General features: G+C 61.1%; 2 protein-coding genes across 5 annotated transcripts; one reads left to right on the top strand and one right to left on the bottom strand.

Moving 5' to 3' along the window:
* Positions 1-2,796: 2,796 nt before the first annotated feature.
* Positions 2,797-8,037, top strand: GNB2 (G protein subunit beta 2). The gene is made up of 10 exons (XM_045994269.1): positions 2,797-2,953; positions 5,261-5,406; positions 5,622-5,660; positions 5,783-5,889; positions 6,238-6,301; positions 6,386-6,548; positions 6,645-6,711; positions 6,977-7,178; positions 7,267-7,483; positions 7,559-8,037. Exons 2-10 carry the CDS (start codon positions 5,350-5,352, stop codon positions 7,663-7,665), a joined length of 1,023 nt encoding a protein of 340 aa, XP_045850225.1. The 5' UTR covers positions 2,797-2,953; positions 5,261-5,349; the 3' UTR covers positions 7,666-8,037.
* Positions 8,038-8,360: 323 nt separating this feature from the next.
* Positions 8,361-23,285, bottom strand: GIGYF1 (GRB10 interacting GYF protein 1). Of its 4 annotated transcripts, none has more exons than XM_045993495.1 (27): positions 23,203-23,284; positions 19,983-20,116; positions 18,890-19,145; positions 17,455-17,964; positions 17,230-17,359; positions 17,023-17,118; positions 16,730-16,856; positions 16,520-16,628; positions 16,126-16,166; positions 15,769-15,939; positions 15,298-15,551; positions 15,062-15,170; positions 14,442-14,576; positions 14,165-14,262; positions 13,785-13,956; positions 13,490-13,656; positions 13,262-13,362; positions 13,039-13,155; positions 12,853-12,953; positions 12,622-12,704; positions 12,370-12,513; positions 12,037-12,264; positions 11,580-11,767; positions 11,314-11,474; positions 11,061-11,224; positions 10,846-10,975; positions 8,361-10,751 (listed from the first exon to the last, which is right to left on the bottom strand). In XM_045993495.1, exons 4-27 carry the CDS (start codon positions 17,487-17,489, stop codon positions 10,699-10,701), a joined length of 3,114 nt encoding a protein of 1,037 aa, XP_045849451.1. In that variant the 5' UTR covers positions 17,490-17,964; positions 18,890-19,145; positions 19,983-20,116; positions 23,203-23,284; the 3' UTR covers positions 8,361-10,698. The 4 variants fall into 4 exon arrangements, with proteins under 4 accessions (XP_045849451.1, XP_045849452.1, XP_045849449.1 ...); XM_045993496.1 differs by having other exon boundaries at positions 16,745-16,856; XM_045993493.1 differs by having other exon boundaries at positions 8,361-10,975; positions 23,203-23,285.
* Between the last annotated feature and the right edge of the window lie 294 nt (positions 23,286-23,579).

The raw sequence follows: 23,579 nt of genomic DNA, 5'->3' as shown, positions 1-23,579 counted from the left end.
ACTGAGAAAGGAGAGTCAGAGGAAGGAGGAAGTGGCCCGTGCCCCGTGAGAGCAGGTTCTCCACATGTGCTCCAGGGCTCCTGCTTTCTCAGAGAAACTGATCATCCATTGGCCATTCCCCTACCCTTCTGTATCCTTCCCCTCCCCCAGCCCCCACCCTTCCCATTATCATCTACTGGAAAGTAGCTCCTAACACAACGCAAATACCTTGACTTCAGATTCTCCTCTCATCGTATGCAGCCCCGCCTTTCTACCCCCAATCCCTCCAAGTCAAGACTCGCAGAGCTTTGGCCACTTTGGTTATCTCCACTGCCTCCTTTTTTTTTTCTTTTTTACTTACCCTCAGCCCACTACAAGCAAAGCAGTCACTGCAAGCGCTCTTGACAAAGTCACCGATGGCCTCCACGTTACTTAATCTCATGAACACTTCCCAGTCCAGTCTTGCTTCATCCCTCCGCAGCGTTCAACAGAGTTTGCCATTCCCTTTTTGGAACATTCTTTTCTTTAGGGTTCCAGAACTCCACATTCTCCTGATTTTCCTGTTAGCTCTCTGGCTTCTCCTTTGGCAGCCTGTTCTCCTCTGCCTGACCTCTAATGTTGGAGTTCCTCAGGGCTTGGTTTTAGGCCATCTTGTCTTTTCCCTGAACCTCTTTATGACTTCATCTGCTCTAAAACGCCACTCATTCTCAAGGCTCGATTCCAACTCATATTCTTCTGCTGAGCCCCAGACCTGCGTAGACAGCCACCAAATATTCTCTGCACTTCTCCTAGGCACTACAAACCTAACATGTCCCACCTTAAAACTTTTGATCTTCCTCCCCAAATGTGTCCCCTCTCAAATGTTCTGCTCTTAGCAAATGGCCCTTCCAAGCCAGCAGCGCTAATTGTCATTTCAGTGATCATCTACCATCTGTCTCCTCCGTAGACTGTAACCTCGTGGTTGTATCCTCCAAGCCTAGGACGGTGCCTTGTACATCACTGAGACTAAGCAAATGAACGTTTGCTGCGTGAGTTAAAACAAAGAGGCATATTAGCCAAAAGTGAGAGGAAAAGTGAAGCCAAAAGTGAGAGGAAGCGATGTCAGACATGCTCCAGAGATTAATAAAATTGGGTTCTGGCCCTACGCTGCCAGTTTTCTAAGTGACTTTTGGAAAGTCACTACGCCCATCTGTAGATTGACAGGAAATTGAAGCGAATTATCTATAAGGTCCCTTCCAAATTCTAATACCTGAGATCTATCATCTACTGCTAATATATCATTGAATTGGTGTGTGCATAAATGGGATTTGTGCATAACAAAGAACGTGATTTTAGTTTCTCTTTTCTTTTAAGATTTTTTTTTTTTTTTGGACAGAGATCACAAGTAGGCAGAGAGGCAGGCAGAGAGAGAGAGGGGGGAAGCTGACTCTGCGCTGAGCAGAGAGGCCTATATGAGGCTTGATCCCAGATCATGACCTGAGCCAAAGGCAGAGGCTTAACCCGAGCCACCCAGGCACCCCTCTTATTTTCTTAAAAAAAAACCAAAACAATGGGGCACCTGGGTGGCTCAGTGGGTTAAAGCCTCTGCCTTAGGCTCAGGTCATGATCCCAGAGTCCTGGGATTGACACCCCCCCCACCCCCCCGCATCGGGCTCACTGCTCAGCAGGGAGTCTGCTTCCTCCTCTCTCTCTGCCTGCCTCTCTGCCCACTCGTGATCTCTGTCTAATAAATAAATAAAATCTTAAAAAAAAAAACCCAAACCAAAACAAAACCGCGCTTTGAAAGCTTTTTGTAATGCCTTTAAGCTTTTGTAATGCCTGAGCTGAGTCTACAAAAAGTTGTCTGCTTTGATACTTTCACTTTTAAATCGGATGAGGGCTCAGTGAAGTCTGGTCATTTGACTTGAACCTTCTAAAGCATTTTCACAACGTCAGAATCTCCTAACAACCGAACGTGACTCGCAGGACAGACTCATTTTACAGATGTGGAAACTAAGGCCTGTGCTTACATTCTCAGTCCTTTCCAGGGAGGGTCCACGAGAGCGTTCCTCAAGAGGCCAGTATTAATAACTGCACTATTAAGTCGCTAAAGCTACCTTGGTTCCTATCTCGACTCTGCAGTCCTAGGAACCTGTTTCCACTACTATAAAATGGGGACAATGCTAGTCCTGAAATTCACAGCACCGTCGTGAGGATTAAATAAGTATGGAACTCAGTAAATATGAGGTATTGTTACAGGGTCACGCGCTCCAGTAGAGTTCTACAAAAGCCCACGCTGGGGGACTTCCCGGGCACGACTCTTCTCACCATTCCCAGGTTCAGGGGCCCGCACCACTCGTCGGGGACTTTCAGAAGAGCAGCTCTCTCCCTCTGCCGCGTCAGGGCCGCGGGCCCAGTGCGGAGCGGGTCGGGATCTCACCAGCTCGGTCCCAGCCCGTAGAGGGGCGTGGTCTCACTGGGGAGGGGCGTGGCGAACCAAGAACTGGGGCGTCAAGCTCCCCGGCCCGGTCTGGAGCCGCCCAGTCCGGGAGGGTGGGTCACGTGACCAGCGAGCAGTTTTTTTTCCCCCCCCCACCCCCATGTCGGTACCACTTCCGTCAGTCCCGGGGGGGGTGTCTTGCTCCTTTTCGGGAAGCAAAGCATTCGTTTTGGTCCTTTTTGCGTCCAAGTAGTTTGGTGTAGTATCTTTGTTGTGACGGAGTCGATCCTTAAAAGACCCTTAAGGGGTCTTTTGCCTTCCGGCCTCCCCCCAACTAAGGAGTTGGTCTCGCCCAGCCGGGCCCTGGGCGCGGCGGCGACGGCCGCGTCACTGGCGGGCGGGATCCCTCCGCTCTGGGGAGAGCAGCGCTGGACGGTTGAGTTGGGGTGACTGAGGAAATCCATCCGCGTCGCCGCCGCTGCCGCCTCCGCCGCGGAGGAAGACAGGACCTCCCGCGCTCCTCGAGCGACCCTTCGCAGAATCCCACCGCCACAGGTACTTCCGCTGACAAAAGAAGTCCTCCTCTCCCCCAGCCCCAAATTCCCGTGGGGGAACCTCTCTTCCTTCTGTCGCCCCGGTCTAGCCTCTTGGGAGCGGACGTAGCACCCCAGACCTCCCCTCCCTTCCTCGGGCTCCGTCGCTCCCAAACCCGGAAGGGGAACTGGGGGGACCCTCATCCCCAACAATGCGCGCGCTCCCCCCACCGTCAGGGGCATCTCGCCTCACCCCAGACCCCATCCCAGCCTCTCCTGCCTCTAGCTCCCTGAGAAGTTGGGGGGCCGAATTCCGGGCTTCCTCTAGGCCCCGTCCCGCCCCCTTCTCCCCCATCACCACCCTCCCGTTTGCCCCTGGGTAGCACCCCTCGTGTCCTCCCATTTTGCACCCATGCCGGCGTTCGCCTTGCAAAACTCCAGAATCCTCGGAGAGGCAGGCAAGGTCGCGAGGCCACCCTTCCTTTAGCCTCCACCCTCCCCTCGATCTGGGTTCTGTACGTGTTTTCTGGCCGCGCTACCCTAGACCGGAGACCTCGGCCCCCTGTTCCCTCTCCTAGCTCTAACCCCAAACCCAGCTCCCGGACGCCCTCATCCCACGTCTAGCTTTCTTTTGGGCAAAATGGAGGTCGTGGGGGCCGGAGGGCCAGGCCCACTGCGCTTCGCAGCGAGGCACCGGCCCGCGCCTTCCAGCTGCCAGATCCGGGACCCTCCCATGTCCCCTCCCCTTCGGCCAGCCAGACCTGCGGAGGCGGTGGCACCCCCATTTTTCCTTGGGGCCCCGGCTGCTGTATGCCCAGATTCCGGGGGCCGCCCGAGGGGGCCTTGGAGGGTGATGGGGACTGAGGGCTGGAAGCGTCGCCCCCGCCCCCAGCTGCTTCCTCCCGGCCTGTTTCCTTCTGCCCCTGGCCTCTGGCGGTGCCGCTCGGCCTGTGCTGCTGGCGGCTGGAAGGAAGGGGCTTTGTCCGGAGCTAAGGACGCGGATTGGGAGACTTTGTCCCCCACCGCAACAGGCTCCCCGCTTTTTTGGAGGGGCATCCCCTGGCGCTAGTGTAGAAAGCTGAACTGGCAGAGGGGAAATGTCAGTGGGGAAGAGGAACGCCCAGGGCCTGGGGGAAGTGGGAGCTGGGTGGGGGACGTCTGGGTCGACAGAGTGCAGTGTGCACGGCCAGATCACACAGGTGTCCGGAGAAGGGGGCAGGACTCCGAGCCCTGGAGCGGAGCCGGCCGGGCCCCTGGGGCCCCGACGCGGAGCCCGGAGGCTGGGCTCCTGGGGTGCTGAGGGCGCAGGGCCGGGCCGCTTGGGGCCGCCAGCCCGCCCGCCGGCTCGCGTCTGGGAGAGAGCAGCTCCGCGCCTCGGGGCTGGGGACCGCGCCTCGGAGCACTAATTACTCGAGAGCGGCTCCCACGGGTTTTCTGCGGGCGCGCTGGGACGGGCAGCCTCGCGCTGGAGGGAGCAGCGGCTTGGGGCTGCCTTCCCCGCCACCCTTCCCTCCGCCCGCCAGGGGCGGCTAATGGGGCGCAGCCGGCCCAGGGATTATCCGGGGTGAGCCGTCCCGAACCTATTAGTGCCAATCGGCTTTCCCAAATCCTGTAAACAGCCACCCTGGCTGGTTCTGGGTTGGGGCGGGAGGCTGGGTCGGGCGGGGGCGATGGGGCCGGGGGTGGGGTCACCCACCCTACAGGTCTCTGCCGTGGATGCGGTTGCCTTGGCAACAGGGCTAGGGTGGGGGCACTTCACCAATGAGGTGCTCTCAGTCCGGGTGACGGTTGCCTAGGCAACCCCACGAACAGCCCAGCTTCCCCCTCTGGTCTCTCCCCCACCCCAGTCGAAGCTGGGGGTGTGTGTGGAGGGTGTGCGGCGTGTGGGGGTGAATTTAAAGAGGCACCGCCCCTTTTAAAATTAGGTGCTAGGAGGGTGGTGCCTGTGCGGGCCCAGGCGGACGCCAGGTCTGTTTTCCAAGGGACTCTCCCCGCCCCCTCCCCTCCCCCCGCCTTCGTCCCCCCCTTCAGTTCCTGCCGCGGGTGTCCCGCCCGGGCTGCTGTCGGAGGGAGGGGTTTCCCCTGCGCTTCCTCTTGCACTTCCCGCTCCGTTTCCGGGGGGCGGGAGGAAGATTGGGGAAGTCACCTCTTCCTGGGCAACATCCCTCCTGTGCCAAAGACCCAGATTCTGCCTGGCGGACCGCGGCCGTCGCTGCTGTCCCCTCCCCCCCACCCCACCGGCACTTACCCCTTCCGGGCCGCTCTTCAACCCCGCCTTTTCCCCCTTCCCCGGCGGCCTTGGGCCTGACGTCAGCCCTGCATCCCCCAGGCCTCGGGCCAGCGGCGAGGAGCTGTCTCCCCCAGCCCCCGTCCCGCGGCCCCCAGCCGCCCCCAACCCCGCCCCACGGGCCCGGCGCCATGAGTGAGCTGGAGCAACTGAGACAGGAGGCTGAGCAGCTCCGGAACCAGATCCGGGTGAGGGCCTGACCGCGGGGCTGGGGAGGCTGAGCCGCCAGGGCCAGGTGGCCTAAATGGACTGGGGGTGGGGGGGTGGGGGGGTGGGGGGGAGTGGATTCTTGTGTGTGCGGCTATCCTAGTCTCTGTCCCCTCCTCTCCACTCGTCTGTCACCCTTTTCCCTGCCTCCTCCTCCCCCTCTTCTGCCTCTGATGGGCTCTGCCATCTCTTATAGGATGCCCGAAAAGCATGTGGGGATTCAACACTGACCCAGGTGAGATGAATCCAGGGCTGAACCTGGGGTTTAGGGAAGGAGCCAGGGTTGGAGGGGCACTGCTTGGTGGGCCATGCCGCCTGGACCCCCCCCCCCCCAGCACCTTCTGCCTCTACCTCCAGATCACAGCTGGGCTGGACCCAGTGGGAAGAATCCAGATGAGAACACGGAGGACCCTCCGTGGGCACCTGGCAAAAATCTATGCCATGCACTGGGGGACAGACTCAAGGTGTGTGTGCGGGTTGGTGGTTGGGGCCGTGTGCTGAGGCGTGTGTGTGTGTGTGTGTGTGTGTGGCCGGCCGCGTGCTGAGGGGTGTGTTTGCCCTGGGCTGAGTTTGTAGCAGGCCGACTGGGGCAGGGGTTGCAACCTGGCGGATCTGGCGGGACGACCGGGATGCCTGTGTGCTGCTGAGCGTGTTTGGGAAGACAGTGACTCCCAGACAGCCCCAGGGGGTGGGAAGCAGGAGCGAGCTGGCAGGAAGTTCCTGGCTGCTGCTGCAGAGGGCCTCGGGGTCCTGTCTCCAGAGGGAGCTTCCCACCCTGACCCCTCTGCCTCTCCCCTACCACTTTTCAATAGGCTGCTGGTCAGCGCCTCCCAGGACGGGAAGCTCATCATTTGGGACAGCTATACCACCAACAAGGTAGAGGTGGGGCCTGAGGCCAGATGTGGGGGGGGCCACAGGCCCTGGCTGGCTCCGACCCTGGGCACTGCCCCTTCTCTCCAGGTCCATGCCATCCCTCTGCGCTCCTCCTGGGTCATGACCTGTGCCTATGCGCCCTCAGGGAACTTTGTGGCCTGCGGAGGGCTAGACAACATCTGCTCCATCTACAGCCTCAAGACCCGCGAGGGCAATGTCCGGGTCAGCCGGGAGCTGCCTGGCCATACCGGTGAGAGGGACCTGGCAGGGCTCCGGGGCGCTGTTGCGGGGGGAGGGGCTGTGCTGCCCGCCCTTAGAGCCTCGGCTGACCAGCCCCTTTCCCCAGGGTACCTGTCGTGCTGCCGCTTCCTGGATGACAACCAAATTATCACCAGCTCCGGGGACACCACCTGGTGAGGCCCTGCCAGGCTAGGAAGTCGGGACTCACTAATACTTCCTGCCTGGAGTGCCCCTGCCTTGGTGTTTAGTATGTAGTGTGTGTCCGGAGCGAGCAGGGGGTCTTCTGAACACTTGGCCTCCCTTTCCTGTGACCCGGTGGCTCCGTGTGCCCCCTGCTCGGACGTTCTCTCAGGGCTGGGCTCGCACGGTGGGGCGGGGGGGCGGGGGGTTGCCCTGTATCCCTCTCTGATCCCTTCCTTCTTTCCGTCATGTCTTCAGTGCCCTGTGGGACATTGAGACAGGCCAGCAGACAGTGGGTTTTGCTGGGCACAGTGGAGATGTGATGTCCCTGTCACTGGCCCCCGATGGCCGCACCTTTGTGTCTGGTGCCTGTGACGCCTCTATCAAGCTGTGGGACGTGCGGGATTCCATGTGCCGACAGACCTTCATCGGCCACGAGTCGGACATCAACGCTGTGGCGGTAAGTTCCGGGTGGAGCCGGGCTGGCCCGTCTGCCAGTCTCCGAGCTCTGCTGTGCCCTCATCCCGCTCCGGTCCCGTGTCCTGCAGTTCTTCCCCAACGGCTACGCCTTCACCACCGGCTCCGACGATGCCACCTGCCGCCTCTTCGACCTGAGGGCTGACCAGGAGCTGCTCATGTACTCCCACGACAACATCATCTGCGGCATTACCTCTGTGGCCTTCTCCCGCAGCGGCCGGCTGCTGCTCGCCGGCTACGACGACTTCAACTGCAACATCTGGGACGCCATGAAGGGCGACCGTGCAGGTGCGTGCTGGGTGCCGGGGGGTGGGGTAGGTGTTGGGCCTGGGGAGCCTGGGTTCTGATGGTCCTCCCTCACAGGTGTCCTCGCCGGCCACGACAACCGTGTGAGCTGCCTCGGGGTCACTGATGATGGCATGGCTGTGGCCACGGGCTCCTGGGACTCCTTCCTCAAGATCTGGAACTAACAGCTACTGCCCCACTGGGCCCAGGCCAAGAGGGGCCCTGCCCATGCCCACACTACAGGCCGGGAGCTTTGGGGCTGGGTACACACCAAGCCTCCCTCCTCGGGCCACGGGGCCTTGGGTCCCTGCTCCCCTACCCAGGTTTGGTTCCTCCCGGGGGCCCCCACTGTGGAGATAAAGATGGGGATAGAATGGGGGAAGAGGAGGGGCAGAAAGCCCTCATCTTTTTGCTGCCCTGGGGTTGGGGCCTCGTCCCTCTGGAGGGCCAGAGGCAGGAGGTAGAAACTCCAGGGGTTGGCTTTTTTAAAACTGGTTTTATTTTAATTTTTATTATATTTTCAGTTTTTCCATAAAGGAACCAATTCCAACTCTGTACCTGGTCTCTCCCCTTGTGTCTTTCTCATTCCAGGTCTCTGCTCCCAGGGCAGCCAGTGTTGTGTGTCAGGGGTGCAGTGGTGGGGTGGACACGGGTCCTTAGAAATCGGGACCAGAGAGAAATTCCCACAGGTTCTCAGCTAAAGTCAGGCAGGAGCATCTTCTACCGAACAGGGCCATGCATGCTCCCAAAGACACACAGCCCTGAGTCCGGCTGGCTGACCGGCTGTTCCTGGCCACAGCTCTTTCAGTTCCCAGTGCCCAGCCTTGTCTCGTTCCCCAAAGACCCTCTTCCTCAAGAAAAGACACATGGCAGAAGGGGAGAACACACACCAAGTTTTATTGGGGGAAGGGGAGTATTTACAGGGGCAGGTAGAAGAGAGGGGAGTCACACAGGGTGGGGGTAGGGGAGGTTGTGGGTCCAAGGCAGACAAGGGGATACAGAACAGCCCCTGCACCCACCCCAACCCAGGGAGGGTGGGAGAGCAGCTGGGGCCCAGGAAGACGGGTGGGAAAGGACAACGATGGGGTTGGAGTCCCTGGGCTGGGGGGCTCAGGGGCTTGTAAACATTGACCACTCTCAGAAGGGGATGGGGGTGGGAGAGGGCTCCCCCTACACTTCCTCACAGGGTTAAGGCCTCTCCAGGCTCAAGGGCCCCCTAAGTTCAAAGTCTCTTTAGCTGGGGGGATGGGGAAGGAAGAGACAGGGAAGAGTGTCACCCCCCTCCCCTGCATTGGCTGCGGCAGGGGTGGGGGCGGTTACATTCAGTCACAACAGTACCCCCCCGACTCCTCTAGCCGCCAAATACTGGCATGAGGAAGGGGGGAGCGGGGGGCCAGCAGCAGCAAGACGTTTCCCCCTGGCCCATCACCCCCTTATTGCTTTAGAGAGAATATTGTCTTTTCACGGACGCTAACACTGTTGAAACCAGGGAGAAGCGGGCGGAGGGCGGCCCTCCGCCCCCGAGGCCAGCTTTAACCCCCAACACTGACCCAGTTGCCACTTTGGTGCAAAACAAAACAAAAACAAAAATGAAAACAAAAATGTGGTCTCTCTGGGGATGGATGGGGAAAGAAAACAGGCCACTCCCCATTTCCCCAGGGCAGGAAGGATAAATACATTCATGGAGGGGAGGCAGTGGCAGACTCCTGCCCTAATACTGCGCTCTGAGCAATGAGGTCGATGGGAAAAGTTAAATGAAAAACCCAAGAGAAACTGTTTGGAAAAAAAAAAAAAAAAAAAAAAAAAGCACAAACGGACACGAACCCAGGTAGGTGACTAGGAACAAAAGTTGGTGAGCGACAGAAGGGCAGCCTACCCCTGACCCAGGAGAGACGACACTTCCATTCTGGACCCCCGCACCTTACCCAACATGGAAAACGCATCGGGGGAGCGGGAAGGGGAGAGGCCGCTCGCTCCTCTCCCATTTGGTCAGTGGAGGGGTCAGAGCAGAGCTGGGTGGTCCGCAGCCCGCACTGCTGGCTGCAGGCAGGGAACTCCCTTCGAACAGCCCCCGCGCCGCCCACTCCCTCAGCCTCCTAGGCCCTCCTCCGGCCCCTTTCGCGGGGTGAACAGTCCCGAAGTGGTGCCCCTCTCCAGCTCCCGGAGGCACTGCTCCACTCCCACCTCGCGCAGGGTAGAGGCAGAAGGCGCAGCGGCGGCTTGTGGCCCGAAGAATACATTCATGTGGCAAGGCAGGGAGCTGAGGCTTTCAGCTTCACGCCCAGGCCGTCCCCCCCAAATGGCAGCAGTGGGGGAAGCCCCTCACCAGGGCCAGAGCGGAGCCTCCACCACCCTGACAGCCAGATGAGGCTGGCACTGGCTGGCCCTTCCCTCTACGTCATCAGCCAGCACAGGACATCAGCCAGCACGGGACGGCAGCCCGGAGGGCGGGGGCGGCCCAGCCCATTTGTGCAACTCTTCCCCTTAAGCAGCAAAGCCGAGGGGCGACTTTGGCCCCGACCCCGAACGCCTCTGCCACAGTCACAGCAACAAAGGGAGCCGTTCACAGCGGGTCCGGCTGGCGGGGCTGAGGGGGCCTCGCTGTGCAAACTGCTGGCACCCCAGCTTCCAGTTACCCCAGTGGCCCCCTGGGCGGGGCAGGGAGGGTAAGTGCAGCCTTGGGGGCCAGACAGGACAGGTCCGTGGGGCCCGTGTCCCCACTGCCCCAAAATAACAGTGTGTTTTTTTTCTTTCAATCTCCTAACCTTTTTTTTTTCTTTTTCTTTTTCTTAAAAAAAAAAAAAAAAACAAAAACCAAACAAAAATCCCAAAAAACCTCTGTGGACCTTCCACTGTCACCCTCACTGTCCCTAGAGGGGAAGGGGTGCTTAGAGTCTAGTTTTGGACAATTTTTGTTTTCTTGTCTCTCCTAACGTTTTCTTCGGGGTTGTTTAAAATGTTTTTTTTTTTTTTTCCCAAGAGAAAACAAAAACAAAAAAAACAAAACAAACAAAAAACAAAAACCCTTCCCCCCAATCTGTAAAGTGCCTCGTGGTGGGTGAGTTAAGGTGCATCGTGTGGTTTGTAACAAGTGCTGGGGACCCTGCCCCTGCTTCCTCCTACGCTCCCTCTGGGGAGCCTGCAGGCTGGGGACCCAAGGGTCCACGCCGCTGCTGCCGCCCCTGGCCTACAGCCCAGGGGCTGGTGGGACGGGCTGGTCAGTAGTCATCCACGCTCTCGATCTCACCAGAAGGTCCGTGCAGGGAGTACCCTGAAGCCGGGGAGAAGCTGGGTTTGAGCTCTCCCCAGGCTCCTGGCCCCTGCTGAGTAAAAAGCCTCCTTCGTGGCCACACCCCCAAACTCACCCAAGATGCTAGGATCTGAGTGCAGCATCAGCGCCCGCCTCTTGGCCTTGCTGCCCTCCCCAGGGCCGAGTTTGGTGCTGTGGTTGGTCTGAAAGGCTGTCTGTAGGGAGCCGCTGCTCAGCCACGCCTCCTGCGAGGCTCAGAGAGGGAGGCTGGGTCAGCATGGAGAGGAGGGGAAGCCTCCCCCCACCCGCCAGGGGCCCGCGAAGCCTCACCTGCTGCTGCTGCCGCTGCTGGCTGGCTTTCTGCTTGGCCCTCCGCTCTAAGAACTGTTTGGCAAATTCTTTGGCTTCCAGCGTGTCCCCCAAGCAGGAACGGATATAATCGTGGACATCGTAGGGGGATTCCACCTCCTTGAGGATCGCTACAGCCATGGGCACTGAGGGGCAGGAGGGGGGCTGTCAGGGCCCACTGGTCGCAGGCCCGGAAGCCCCCGCCCCACCCGGCCCCCGGGGCTGTGGCCTGTACCGTCCAGGCTGCCCGTGGTGCTCAGCGTGTGCAGCATCTGCTCGCACCACTGGGTGAAGCCGTCCTGGGGCCTGGGGATGCCCTGCAGCAGCTTCAGCAGCTTCTCTTCCTCCTCCGTCTTTTTGCGCACGGGCCGACCCGACAGGTGGCTGTACGAGTCACTGCGCGGCCCGGGAGGAACGAGAGCCAGGAAATGAGCGGACGCCTGCCCCATCCTTCCCACCCTGGCCCGAGGCCGGACGGAGCGTGCAGGCGTCAGCACCCACCTGAGAGATGGGCTGCTCCGGCTGTTCTTCAGGCCCAGGCTGCGGGCCAGGCTCCCGCCGCTCTTGAGGGTGTCCTCCCAGAGCCCCGGGCCGCCGCTGCCGCCCCCGCTCTTGTCGGGCCCGCCCCACAGCGGCCCGGCCTCAGACACCCACTGGTTCAGGGGGGCCGAGCCCAGGCCCCCAAGCTGCTACAGATGGCAAGAATCAGAGCAGCCCCGATCCGGACGCACACGCTAGAACAACTAAGCGGGGAGGCTCACGGAGGTGGCCCAGTAGGGCGAGGGGAGGGCCGCCCGGAAGAGAAACGCTTCGGAGTCAGACACTGACCAGGGCTCAGGTTCAAAAGTCGGGGCTAAGCGACTCCCCCCCTACCCCGGGTCACCCTGGGAGCTGAATGCAAGGGGTTCCCCACAGCTCCCAAACCGCTGCTCAGCCGGGGAAGGGCCGGCCTGCTCACCACGCGGTGGTTGGGGGCCTGGGCCCGCGACGGCTCCCGGGGCGCCGGCTGCTTGTGTAGCTGCCGCTCGCCCTCCAACTGCAGCTCGAGCAGCGTCTTCATGGACAGCCCCTGCTTGGCCAGGCCGGCCCACAGCGGGGGCGGGGAGCTGGGCGCCGGAGGCACGGGGACAGCGGCCACCGCCTGCTGCTGCTGGAGCAGCTTCAGCAGAAGCTCCTGCTGCCGCACCTGGACGGGAGCAGCTCGGTGAGGGCCGGCGGCCTGGCCCCGGGCCTGGGCGGGCGCAGACGGGTGCGGGCAGGCGCAGACGGGCACGCGCAGACAGGCATGCACCTGCTTGCGCCGAAACAGCTCCTCCTCCTCCTGCCGCCGCTTCTGCTCCTCCTGCTGCTGCTGCTGCCGCCGCTTCTCCTCCCGCCGCTTGCGCTCCTCCTCCTCCCGCTTTGCCCTGAGCTCCACTTCTCTGCGCTCTTGGAACTGGCACAGCCAACGAGCTCAGACGGCAGACCTGGGGGGCCCCCGGCCATCCCTGCCTCGGCCCGACCCCAGCCACCCGAGGACCGCAGCCCCAGGAAGCCCACTCACTTTGTGTTGCAGCTGGAGTTGTTCTAGAATTGGACCCTGAGTCGAAGAGTTAATTGGTATGTCCCAAAGACTGGCCTCACCGCCTGCAGGAGGCAAGGGCAGCGGAGGGAGGCGGCTCAGGCTCGGCTGGGCTGCAGCCGCCCCAGGGCGGGAGCAGACACGAAATCCGTCACCACCACCCCCCGCCCCGCTCACCCGGGGACTGGAGGCAGGAACAAGCAGGCCACACACCTGACTGTGATGAGGCTGAGGTATGTATGTCCCAGAGGGGGCCTGAATCCGGCACCGACAAGGACCTGTTCATGGTCGGGAGCAGGTTCTGGTCCCCGCCTCTGAGGAGAAAAGCCGCGATTCTCAGAGCTCCCAGTTCCTCTTGGGGCTGCCCCGCTCCGGCCGCCAAGACCCCGGCCCACGAACCTGGGCGGTTTGAGAGCTTGGAGCTGCTGCAGGAACGCCGCGAGCTGCTGCTGCTGCGGCGGGCTCAGGTCCCCCAGGGCCGCCTTCTCCCGGAGCGCGCACTGCGGGAGCTGCCGGCTGCCGACACGGGGACGGGCGTCAGGGGCGGAGGCCACCCGGCCCACACCTGGCCTGTACCGGCCCAGCCGGACCCAGCCGCCAAGGCCTCCTGGGTGCCCCGTACCTGCCGACCAGCTGCAGGAACTGCTGGTGCTGCAGCTGCTGGTACAGGGCCGCCGCCGCCATCTCCTGCTGCTGCTTCAGCCGCTCCTGGTCCATGTTGCCCTGGGTGAGGGCCAGAGCGCTCCTGTGGCTCTGACCTCTCTCACTCCGCACCCCTGCTGCCATCTGTCCGGCCCCAGCCTGGCTCCCGTCTCCCCTCCCCACTCCTCGCTGAGGGGGCCGTGCTTACCAGCAGTGGGGGTGGCGAGGGTCCTGGGGCAAAGGGCACACGACCCCACATCTTGATCACCTCACCCAGGGGCTGGAAGCCCTCATCGCAGCCCCGCTTCACAAGCAGCGCCATGGAAAAATAGCCCGCCTGGAACCACTCTGCCATCTCCTGTGTTGTGAAGGGACCTGGACCAAGGGAAGGACGTCAGAAAGGTGACGGTCAGAAAGCTGTGCCAGAGAAGCCCTGAACGAGAAGGGCGGTGTCCCCTGCCCCCAGCAGCCCCTCCTGCATGGTTCCTACTCCTCACGGGCACCTTGGATCTCCCCCTGGGGGTCCTTGTAGAACCACTTCCGGGCCGCACCATGGCTGAGGGGGAGGGCAGTGGCAGCTGCTGAGTGGCGCAGGCCCTGGGCCTGCATGGCGGCCGTGAACTGCTCCTCCTCCAGGGAGCTGTCCTGCAGGGAGGCCACCAGCTTCTCCGCCTCCTGGGAGACGAGAGAGGAAAGGCTCAACAGCCCAACCCTGGCAGCATGAGGATGGGGCTGCAGCCAAGATCGGGGTGGGGTCGGGAGGTCAGGTTGCAATGTGGAGGATCAGATGGGGAAAGCATGGGACAGGGCAGGGACAGATGCAACAATGGCTCTCCGTCCCCCATGCGGCAGGATCTCCAGAGCCTTCTGAGGTCCCTCACACCTGCTGAAGGTGTTTCAGGCCTTCATCATCCTCCAGATCTCCAGGTGGGCCAGACGGTGAGCCTACCCCAGGACTTAGCGGCAGTCCCCTCACGTCATCTAGAAGCAAAGAAAGTGGTTTGGGGTGGGGGGTTCCAGAGAAGAGAATGAGAGGCTTCCCTATGCACCCTCACTCCAGAAAAATGGACTCTGGTTCTACCCCTTCCTCCCAAGATGCCCCAGGTACCTCCGTCCTACCCCAAGGAAGAGGACTGTCCCCCCACCCCCCGCTCCGTTACCTTCAGCTGCTGGCAGGTCCTTGTCTGCGGCCTCATCCCCTTCCCCATTAGCTCCCCAGAGTGGGCCCAAGGTGGGCAGTGGGGAGGGGGAACTGGACTTCTCCTCCTGAGGAGGTAGTGGGGTCAGCTCCTTTCCTGAAAGAGACAGGCAATTACCAGAATTCAAAACCAAAGAGCCGGAAGGCCTTAAAAATGACTTGACACAAACTGCCCCATTTGTGGCCCAAACCTAGGTCTCCGGGCCTTGAATCCACCCACCTAACTTTGCTCAACTCCGCTAACACCCAGCAAATCAGCACCACAAACTCCGCCTCGCCACACGGGACACACTGTGGACGTGTCCACCTCACAGCCCAGGGCTGTACCCGCCCCGCCCCCACACCTACTAAAGCCCTGGTCTTCAGAGTCTCTGAAGGATTTGCACAGATCATCTTGATGACCCCTGACTGCGAACTGCCTCCTTGCCTTTCAGGAACAGCCCTGCTCCATTCCTCCCCCACCCTGCGACACCTGCTCTCTGCCCAAGGCACCTTGGTGGCAGAGCCTGGTGAGGGCCCCTCTGCCTACCTGGCCTGGCTCAAGGCACTCTCCCTTCTCCCCACCCCACCCCGCAGGCTCACCTGCCTCAGGACCCCCCTCATCTAGCCCTTCGGGAGGCTCTTCCTCCTCTTCCTCCAGGCCCTGGAAGTCAAGCTCCTGCTCCTCAGGAATGGGCTCTTTAGGGCCCTTCTGCACGAGGTCAGGGGACACGGTGGGGAAGCAAGAGGCAGAGAATGAATGATGGGAGTGAGAGGCCCCCACTGGGCTAGGCCCCACCACCCTCCAGTGGAGACCTTCCCTGTGTTTCCTCCAGTACCTTGAGAGGCAGGAAGGCCCCAGAGGCATCGAAGGTGCCCATCTCTTCGTCCTCGTCATCTAGGCACCATTCCGGGAGCCCATCCTTGTCTTCCTCGAAGCCGTCAGGCCCTCGGCACCTCCGGAGGTGAGAGCTGCCTCCCCCACCCCGCCCTTCCTCTTCACCACACCCTCCTCGGTCCCCTCGCAAATCAAACTCAAACTTGCGACGCCGGTCCCCATGTTCCCGCCAGCCAGCAGAGCGGGGGCCACCATCTGGGCAGGAAAAGATAGAGAAGGAGAGTCAGTATCCCGGTCAAGCCGCCCACCAGTATCCCTCCACGCCGGGAACAACCGGCATTCTCCAGGCCTGCTCTCCCACCCACCCCACTCCAGAAAGCTTTCTGTTCCCTCCACCCGGCCGTGGGAGCCCACCCTTACATGAAGTCTGTCACCCTCTAACCCCACGACACACATCCGGCCCCAACCTCACCAGGGCTGGCTGAGCGCCAGCGGTCGCCCTCTCGCCGGGGTCCTGCCCCGAGTCTCCAACTGCCCTCCTCCTCTTCCTCTTGCTCCTCTCGAAGAGAACGCCAGTTCTCGCTATCCGAGCGGGCATGTTCCTTCCTCGGGCCAGCCCCTCCCTCCTCAAACCCGGATCGTGCTTGGGGGTGGGGGAAGACACAGTCAGTAGAACGGCAGCCACAGTCCCTGGAGGAGCCCTGCTCCAGGCCCTCCTGTCCCCTACACCTTCCTCAGGAAAACACCCCCCTGCTGACACCACCCACTTACGTGCCCCCCCCACACCTCTCAAGGACCTTCAGGACCAGGCCATCGCCACTCTCCATACCTCCATCCCTCCTGGCCGACTTCTCAAACCTTCTCTCGCCTCTGCAGAAGGAAAAGGTGCTGGTCAGAAGAGAACAGACTCCACCCCACCCTCCCACATGCAGCACCTCTGAACCCTCTGTCCCTTCTGCCTGAGAGGGGTGGGAAGAGGGACAGTGTGTGTGTGGGGGGTGTCCTAGAGAAATGTCAGGCTTGGGAGGGAGCGCAGGAAAAGGTCACAGGAGAAACAGGTACTAAGAGAATCAGAAGTAAGACGAAAGGGCCGCAGGGAGCCAGTCCGAGGCAAAGAAGAAACTCTGTGACCAGGGCTTGTTTGGAGGCTCTCCTGCTGCCCTCTAACGCCAGAGACCCGAGCCACAGGGCTTCACTCAGCTCCGCCGCCCTGCTGCCGGCACCTGTCATCCCAACTCTGGCTACGCTGGATCTCCCGGGGGTTCCGGCCGAAGGCCCCATCGCCTTCTTCGATGCTTCTTTGGTAAAAGCAACTGTCACCACGGCCTCGGCCTGGAGAAAAGACGAGATACACGTGGGAAACCTGCCCGACTACCTCTCTGCACCCTCACAACCACAGGCTGCCCCCCCCCAGGCCCACCCCCAGAACATACCGTCACCCCCTCTACCTCGGCTCCGAGTGCTGCCCCTGCCACGGGAGGTGCCACCTAGGGGGGGGCCGGCCCCTTTCCCCATCAGCCTCAGCACAGCCACACTGTTCACTGACAGGGAGAAGTTTCTCTGAGGAGGGAGCCAGGCGTGGGAGTGAGGACCCAGACACCTGCCCCCCTCACCCCTGCCCAGAACCACATGCCCCAGCACCTACCTCCCCAGCTTCAGCCCCTCTGCAGGGGACGACCCAGCGCCCTGCCCAGCCCTGCCCAGCCCCGCCCCGGCCCTGCCCCACCTGCTCCTCCTCGGTCAGCGGCTCCAGCGCCAGCGGCTGCAGCGGCTCCTCCTGAAGCACAGCAGCAAACTCCCTGTCCTGCAGCTCATCGGGCACCTGTCAGTCGGGGCAGGAGAGCTGGGATCCCACCCGCTCCCAGACCCTCTCCACCGGCTCAGACCAAACAGGCAACTGGGCCACACGCCCCCCACACCTGTCTCCGCACACCTTGTTCTCCTCGACGTAGAGCGCCAGCATCTCCTCTCGCCCGTAGCGGTAGTCAGCCAGCTTGTACTTGGGCATGGCGGGGGAGGGGGGCGGGGAGGCCACGCTGCCACCACTGGAAAGGGCTCTCAACCTAGGAAAGGGACACAGGGAAGCAAAGAGACAGGACTCTGGGCAACCCTATTTTTTCTGGCTTCTCCAAGGCCACCCAGAGCACGCTGAACTCACCACTCAGGCCCAAAATTGAGGGTCTCTGCTGCCATTATGGAGGTGGGCGTGTCCTCGAGGTCAGAGGGGCTGAAGGGAGCGGCGGGGACCTGGCACGTTCACGCTCCAAACACCTGCGGAGGCGCAGGGACGCTCGGCCTGAGAGACCGCACACGCGGAGCACCACGACAGAATTCACTGTAGACTCCCACGCGGACTCTGAAAGGACTCACCTAAGCCAGCCTCGTGCCACACACCATGAGTTAAGCGAACTGTCACGAGGAGGGAAGCCCTGGCAGAGAGGAGGGGCGACGGCAGCTAGAGCCCCTTCCGGCTTCGGCAGCCTTCAGAGGTCGCCGCCCTCCGCCCCGGACTCACTTGGCAGCCTTGCCCCCAGGAAGCAGGTAGGGCCGGGACTGGGCTCTCTTCAGGCAGGAGCCAATGCTGGAATGAACCAAGGTCCCCAAGCTACAGGATGATGATCTGACTGCAATGGCGCCCGAGGAGGGAGCTTCACATCCGGGAAAGATCCTTACCGAGAGGTGAGGAAACAGAGCTGAGGTTAAACCAATGGGCCAGATGCGCCCCCCCCCCCCACCGCTTCTGGCCCTCCTCCGTCCTGCTTAATGGGGAGATCTACAGATGCTGAAAGCTTTAAGCTATCCAGCACAGAGGACTACAGCCCCAGCTCCTCCTCTGTCCCCCACATTAGGCCTCAAGAGTAGTCAACTCCCTCAGCAGAGCTGAGCGAGACACGGTCTCAGCGCCGTCCCAGTGCGGCGCGGCCTTCGGGAAAGGGCTGGCAGAGGCACGCGGGCACGCTCAACCCAGAGACAAAACACAAACAAGCCAGCAAACCAAACACCCACCAGAGCCCAGATATTCGAAAGACAAAAAACATCAGTTATGAAAAAAAAAATCACAAATCAAGTCTGGGAGCAAACCCATTTCCCTTCTCAAAGAACTAGGGCTGCTTGTTTGGTGGCTAGAATCCAGGGAGTCAATGTTGGGGGGAAAGCCGGAAGAAGGGGAGTGATGGCAGGGAGGCCCTATTCCAAGGCCAAAGACAGGACACACGGAAGGCTGAGGGCAGGTAAGTCTGGCCAGTGTCCGCCTCAGGCCAGTTTACCCAACAGGGATCAACACCCAGGCCCTTTCCACGGATCAGGAAGAGCCCACCATAACTACTAAGAACCAAAAAGGGAAAATTCCTTTTTTTTCTTTTTCTAAATATTTTATTTATTTGATAGAGAGAACGATCAAAAGTAGGCAGAGCGGCAGGCAGAGAGAGAGGGAGAAGCAGGCTCCCCACTGAATAGAGAGCCCAATGCGGGACTCGATCCCAGAACCCTGAGATCATGACCTGAGCCGAAGGCAGAGGCTCAACCCCCTGAGCCACCCAGGCGCCCCTAGAAGGGAAGACTCTTGTGCTACAACCAGGAAGGACTGCCCTTACCATAAAGCAGAAATGAGGTCGACAGAAGCAGTGGCAGTGACCTGTCCCTCTAAGGAGCGGCTCTCAGGAGGCGGCTCATCCCTGGCGATTCCAAGCGAGGACAGGTGCGCAAGGTCTCGGGGAGCGGCACGGGGGCTTCCCTCACTGGCTGGTGGAGAGGCTGGACCCCAGGGCCTCCACAGTTTCCATCAAGTCCACGACTCCGCACAACTCTGGCAAGCAAGGAGGAGCGGATTCTCGCCACTCTCACTTACAGCTGCACATGGGAAGATGAAGCAAAAATGTCCTGACAGAGGTGGGACCCGGTCCCGGAATCCCTGCAGGAACTGCAGCTCTGGAGAGCATCTGGCACGGGGGGCCGCCCCCTGCGCGGGCTTTGCTTCAAAGCAGTCCCAAGTGGCCAGCGCTGGTGACAGAGCAGCCCACGGCGCGCGTGGCCGTCAGGAGACTCCTCTGTCGCAAAGCTCTCCCTCTCCCTGGACGGAGGCGGGCCTCCTGGGACGACAGAGTGGGGTTCGCTCTTCCCATGCTGACACCCCTACCTCATTCGACCCGTGAATCCACCTTGAGGACATCACGTGACAGGAAACCACGCAGTCACAAAGGAAAAATACTACAGGGCTCCTCTCATGGGCGATTCCTGAAGAATCCAGTTTAGAAACAAAGAGAAGGACTGGGCCCGGGCTGGGGGGTGAGGAGAGCGGGGAGCTGTTCAGTGAAACGGGTACTGCGTTTCGGCCCGAAGGGGGCAAACGCAGCCGCTCCAGAGCCGGACCGTGGAGACAGCTGCACAACGTGAACATACTTAACCCCACAGAGCCGGACGCTCAAAAACTCGGCTGAAAACGCAATTAAATAGTATATTTAACCACCATTTAAAAAAAGGTTTAGGGAAAAAAAAATTGGGGAACAGCTACTGCATACCTAAGTCCTCCTCACTCGAAGGAAAACACCCCATAACCCTTCAAACAAACCTCAGGAAAGACTGTTCTGAGCTTCCCGCAGCTCATTCCAGAAGAGCCACATCATCTTCAAGGGGAAGATGGGAGACAGAAGAGGTGGAAGGCTGCTCCGGGGACAGGGGACAACTCACCCTCCCTCCCTTCCAGGGAGTGGCAAAGGCGGCTCTCCTCGACGCTTCCGCTTCTGGCCTTCGCCTTTCCGTCCCCGCTGTAAGGAGCAGAGCAGACCGAGGAGGAGTGGCTCCCGGTGTGAGAAGTAGGGCAACTGCGGAAGCAAGGAAAAGGCAGTCAGGGCAGAGAAAGCAGTGGGGCAGCTGGAGGAAAAAGTCGCGTCTCCAGGTAAGCCCAGCCACCAAGTCCCAGCAGCTGGTGGCCGCCGGCCGCTCCCCAAACTGCAGGAAGCGTGGCCAAGCAGCTCGCAAGCCGCCCCATGGTGCCCAGCCCTGCAGACCCGAGGGCGTCTTCTCCAGGTTTCCTCCAAGCCAGTGGTTCTCAATGGAGGGGCGGGGGGGGGGGGCTGTGCTCCCCAGGGGACACGAGGCAGTATCTGCAGGGGGCTTTGGCGGGCACGGCGGGAAGGTGCTACCGGCGTCTAACGGGCGGAGGCGGGCACGCTGCCACACCGGCCAGAACACACAGGGCAGCAGCTGGCCCAACACGGCAACATTACCGAGGCTGAGGGCCCTTCCTCCGAATCACCAGCGCAGGTAAAGCCTACTTGCTGTTTGAGAAGAACGAAGACAAGAGAGCAACTGATTCGAGTTCAGTCTCCCCGCTGAAGACCAAGCAAGGAAATTGTTTCCTAATTATGCTATCCCATGAGAGATATCTGAAATCCTGCCAGGAGGGAAATCCTCAAGAAGAGATTTAAAATGTTCTGCTAAGTTTCTCTATCACAAACTCTCAAAGCCAACTGTTTGGGTCCCTTGCCAGGGAACAAAGAGCCAGGATAGGGAGCAGACAGCATTGGGCACAGCACCCTTTCCTGGCTTCTTCATCTAAGGATCTCCTCACAGACTCCTTCCTGCCTACCTGCCACCCCGTGGTCCTACCTTCTCTCTGCCTCATCTCCCTACTTGCGCTCCCTCTGTCCCTGCCTGCCCTGACTTCTTTCTCAGGCCTCAGTATGCCTCTGCAAAAGCTCCTTCTCCTGGTATTGGAATTATTGCTATTAAAAGGCTGCCCCCTGCTGGAGTTGAGAGGAGAGGACACATACTGGTCCAGGGTGCTCACAACAGGCTGGCAGAACCGGAGGGAAGCCGGTTCTCTGGGGTTCAGAACTCTCCGAAGAAAAAGATGCAAAGAATAGGCAGTCCTAGGACGTGCTAAGTTAACATTATTTCCTCATTCCATCGCCCCTAAAATTAGCCCCATTCCAGAGCAATGTGCCTTGGCACAAAGAGGTACCAGTATTAACAGGAGTCCAAATTCCCCAACATCTGAGCAACCAGCAAACCGCCCAGTTCTGAGCCTGTTGGGAGATGACTCCGCCCTTTCTCAGGATAGAAAGAGTCTCCACGCATGGTAGGATAACTCGGAGGCTTAGGAAGGGGTACAACCGTGTACCCACCCCACCGGGTCAGTTAGCACAGCTCTCCACTTCTCTGAGCCATCACGAGAAATAACACCCATTGGCATGTCCACCGGTTAAGTTTTCAAAGCGCTTTCACACTTTACCTCACTTGATCCCTTCTGCCCACTTGCCCAGTCTTGGGACCCAGCCAGGGAAAACAAGGGAGGGAGGATGCAGCTGCCCCCACAGGGGACCCCATGTTCCTAGACACTCTATTCGAGACTGGAGAAGGGATAGTTTTAAGCCACTTTAAATTTCTCCTCTGAATTTTTAAAATCTTTCACATAGCAACCTCTCCTCCCTTTCTCTGTTCCGAAGTGGGGCTCCTTTTTCTATTCCTAACTCCGACCACAGACAAGGGCACACTGGGGTCCCTGGATTCATCAGATCACAAAACTAACTTGTCCACTGGCTAAAAAAAGGCAGGCCAGAGGTCTAGGAACACAACTCACTCAACTGTAATCACCATATGGGACCCTTAGGGGCTCTGGTCCCCAGGCCATGGCAGCAACGCCAAGCCCAGATTGGTTTCAGACCTTCCCAATTACACAGGAGACCTACACAACTAGGAAATAAAACTGGAGCTGGGCGAGGGATTGGTGGCCTGGGACTGCACGGGGAAAAGTACAGATGAGGGATCCTGAGGGCAAACTCCCACATCAGGAGTGGCAAAGGGACCAGCCTGTTGGTAGCCATGGGGCTTGGGATGAAGAGACCAGGGGTTGGGGGGCACCAAGGTACAACTGGCATGTCAGCTGGGAGGGACAGTGGAGAGGTGGTGTGCAGGGTGAGTTTTGGGTAAGCAGCAGTAAGAAGCAAGAGGGGAGTGAGCCTGGGGTGAGTGGAGGAAATAAGAGGCCAGCAATTGACTTAGCATCTCCCAGGGCTGGAGCCCTATGAAAGACCAGACCAGGAAGCTTACTGGGAATTGTAATGACTGGGTAAGAAATGCAAGATGAAGGTCTCTTTCAAGTTAACTTGGGGCGGGGGGGGGGGGGGGGGGGGGCGGGAGGCAAAGTGTGAGGGGCCCTGGCCGGGGAGCTGCTGCATCAGAGGCGCTGGGCTGGGAAGAGCCTGGCCTGGACACAGGAAAAGACTAAGGTATTAGAAACGGCCGGGCAACGAGGAGGAAGGAGACCCCAATGACCAAGCACTAATGTCGCCCGTCGAAAGGAAATTTAGGTGAAGACTCAGCGGAGGTGCTTCGGCGAAGAGGGAAGGCTTCCACGTTGGCCAAAGTCATGGAACGCCTGGACTTTAAGAGCCGCAGGGCCCAGCTAATTCCGACAAGAGCCCAGAGGCACACTGGGGAAGTCTCCCGGGAGTGCCGGGCATTAGGGTCGGGGGCCCCCGGGCGGGCCGGGCGGAGGATGCGGGTGGACGGGAGGGGGCCGGGCAGGGCTGCCGAGGGGCCGGAGGGCGACCGTTAGGAGCGCGGGGGTGGGAAGGAGGCGGGCCGCCCGGGAGGACAGCGTGCCCTTCAGGGAGGGGGCGCCAGGTGCGCGGGGCGAGGGGCGAGGGGCGACGGCGGCCGCCCACCCGGAGGAGGCCGGCCTCCCTCGGGGCCGCGCCGGGGAGGGGCCGGCGGGAGGGCGGACGCACCGGGCGGCGGCAGTGGCGGCGGCGGCGGCCTGGGCAGAGACGCGGGAGGGTCCGTGCCGGCGGCCCGCGCTCTCGCTCTGACTCTCGCAGGCTCCGCGCGGCCGCCTCGGCGTCGGGGGCGGGCCTGCCCCGGGCCCGGCGGCGGGCCGGGGTCCGCAGGGCCGCCGAGCGCTTACCGCGGCGGGCGGCGCGAGGCTCCGGTGCCGGGGCGTTGGCGGCGCGCGCGGCGGGCCAGGGGGCGGCGGCGGCGACGGCAGCGGCAGCGGCGGCGGGGGAGGGGGCGCTGGCGCTCCCGCGGCGGCCGCTCCTCTCTGTTTGTGTTTGTAGCAAGATGGCTGCCCGCCTCGCACCACGTGACGCGGCCGCGGGGCCGCCCCCTCCGCCGCCGCTGCTGCTGCCGCGGCCGCCGCGGCCGCCCCCTCCGCCGCTCCGGTCCCCAGCGACCCGCACGGCCTCGCGCCCGCCCCGCCTGCCCAGTGGGGAGCCCGGACGCCCACCGCCCCCCCGCCCCCGCCGGCAGGTGACCTGAGGCCTGGCTCGTCACGTGACGCAG

This window comes from Meles meles, chromosome 21, assembly GCF_922984935.1.
Source record: "Meles meles chromosome 21, mMelMel3.1 paternal haplotype, whole genome shotgun sequence".
NCBI lineage: Eukaryota > Metazoa > Chordata > Mammalia > Carnivora > Mustelidae > Meles > Meles meles.
The sequence above is the reverse complement of the archived record's forward strand: the minus strand, read 5'-3'. Positions and strand labels throughout refer to the sequence as shown.

Bases quoted from the DNA above. Each gene is read 5' to 3' on its own strand.
- GIGYF1 (XM_045993493.1), bottom strand. From the start codon at position 17,489: ATGGCAGCAGAGACCCTCAATTTTGGGCCTGAGTG. The intron at 14,263-14,441 runs GTAACGGAGCGG...CTTTGCTTCTAG, and splicing joins GGACCTGCCAGCAGCTGAAG to ATGACGTGAGGGGACTGCCG. The intron at 13,156-13,261 runs GTACGGGGCACC...CCGTGTCGGCAG, and splicing joins TTCCTGCAGCTGGTCGGCAG to CCGGCAGCTCCCGCAGTGCG.
- GNB2 (XM_045994269.1), top strand. From the start codon at position 5,350: ATGAGTGAGCTGGAGCAACTGAGACAGGAGGCTGAGCAGCTCCGGAAC. The intron at 5,661-5,782 runs GTGAGATGAATC...CTCTACCTCCAG, and splicing joins GGGATTCAACACTGACCCAG to ATCACAGCTGGGCTGGACCC. The intron at 7,179-7,266 runs GTAAGTTCCGGG...CGTGTCCTGCAG, and splicing joins CGGACATCAACGCTGTGGCG to TTCTTCCCCAACGGCTACGC.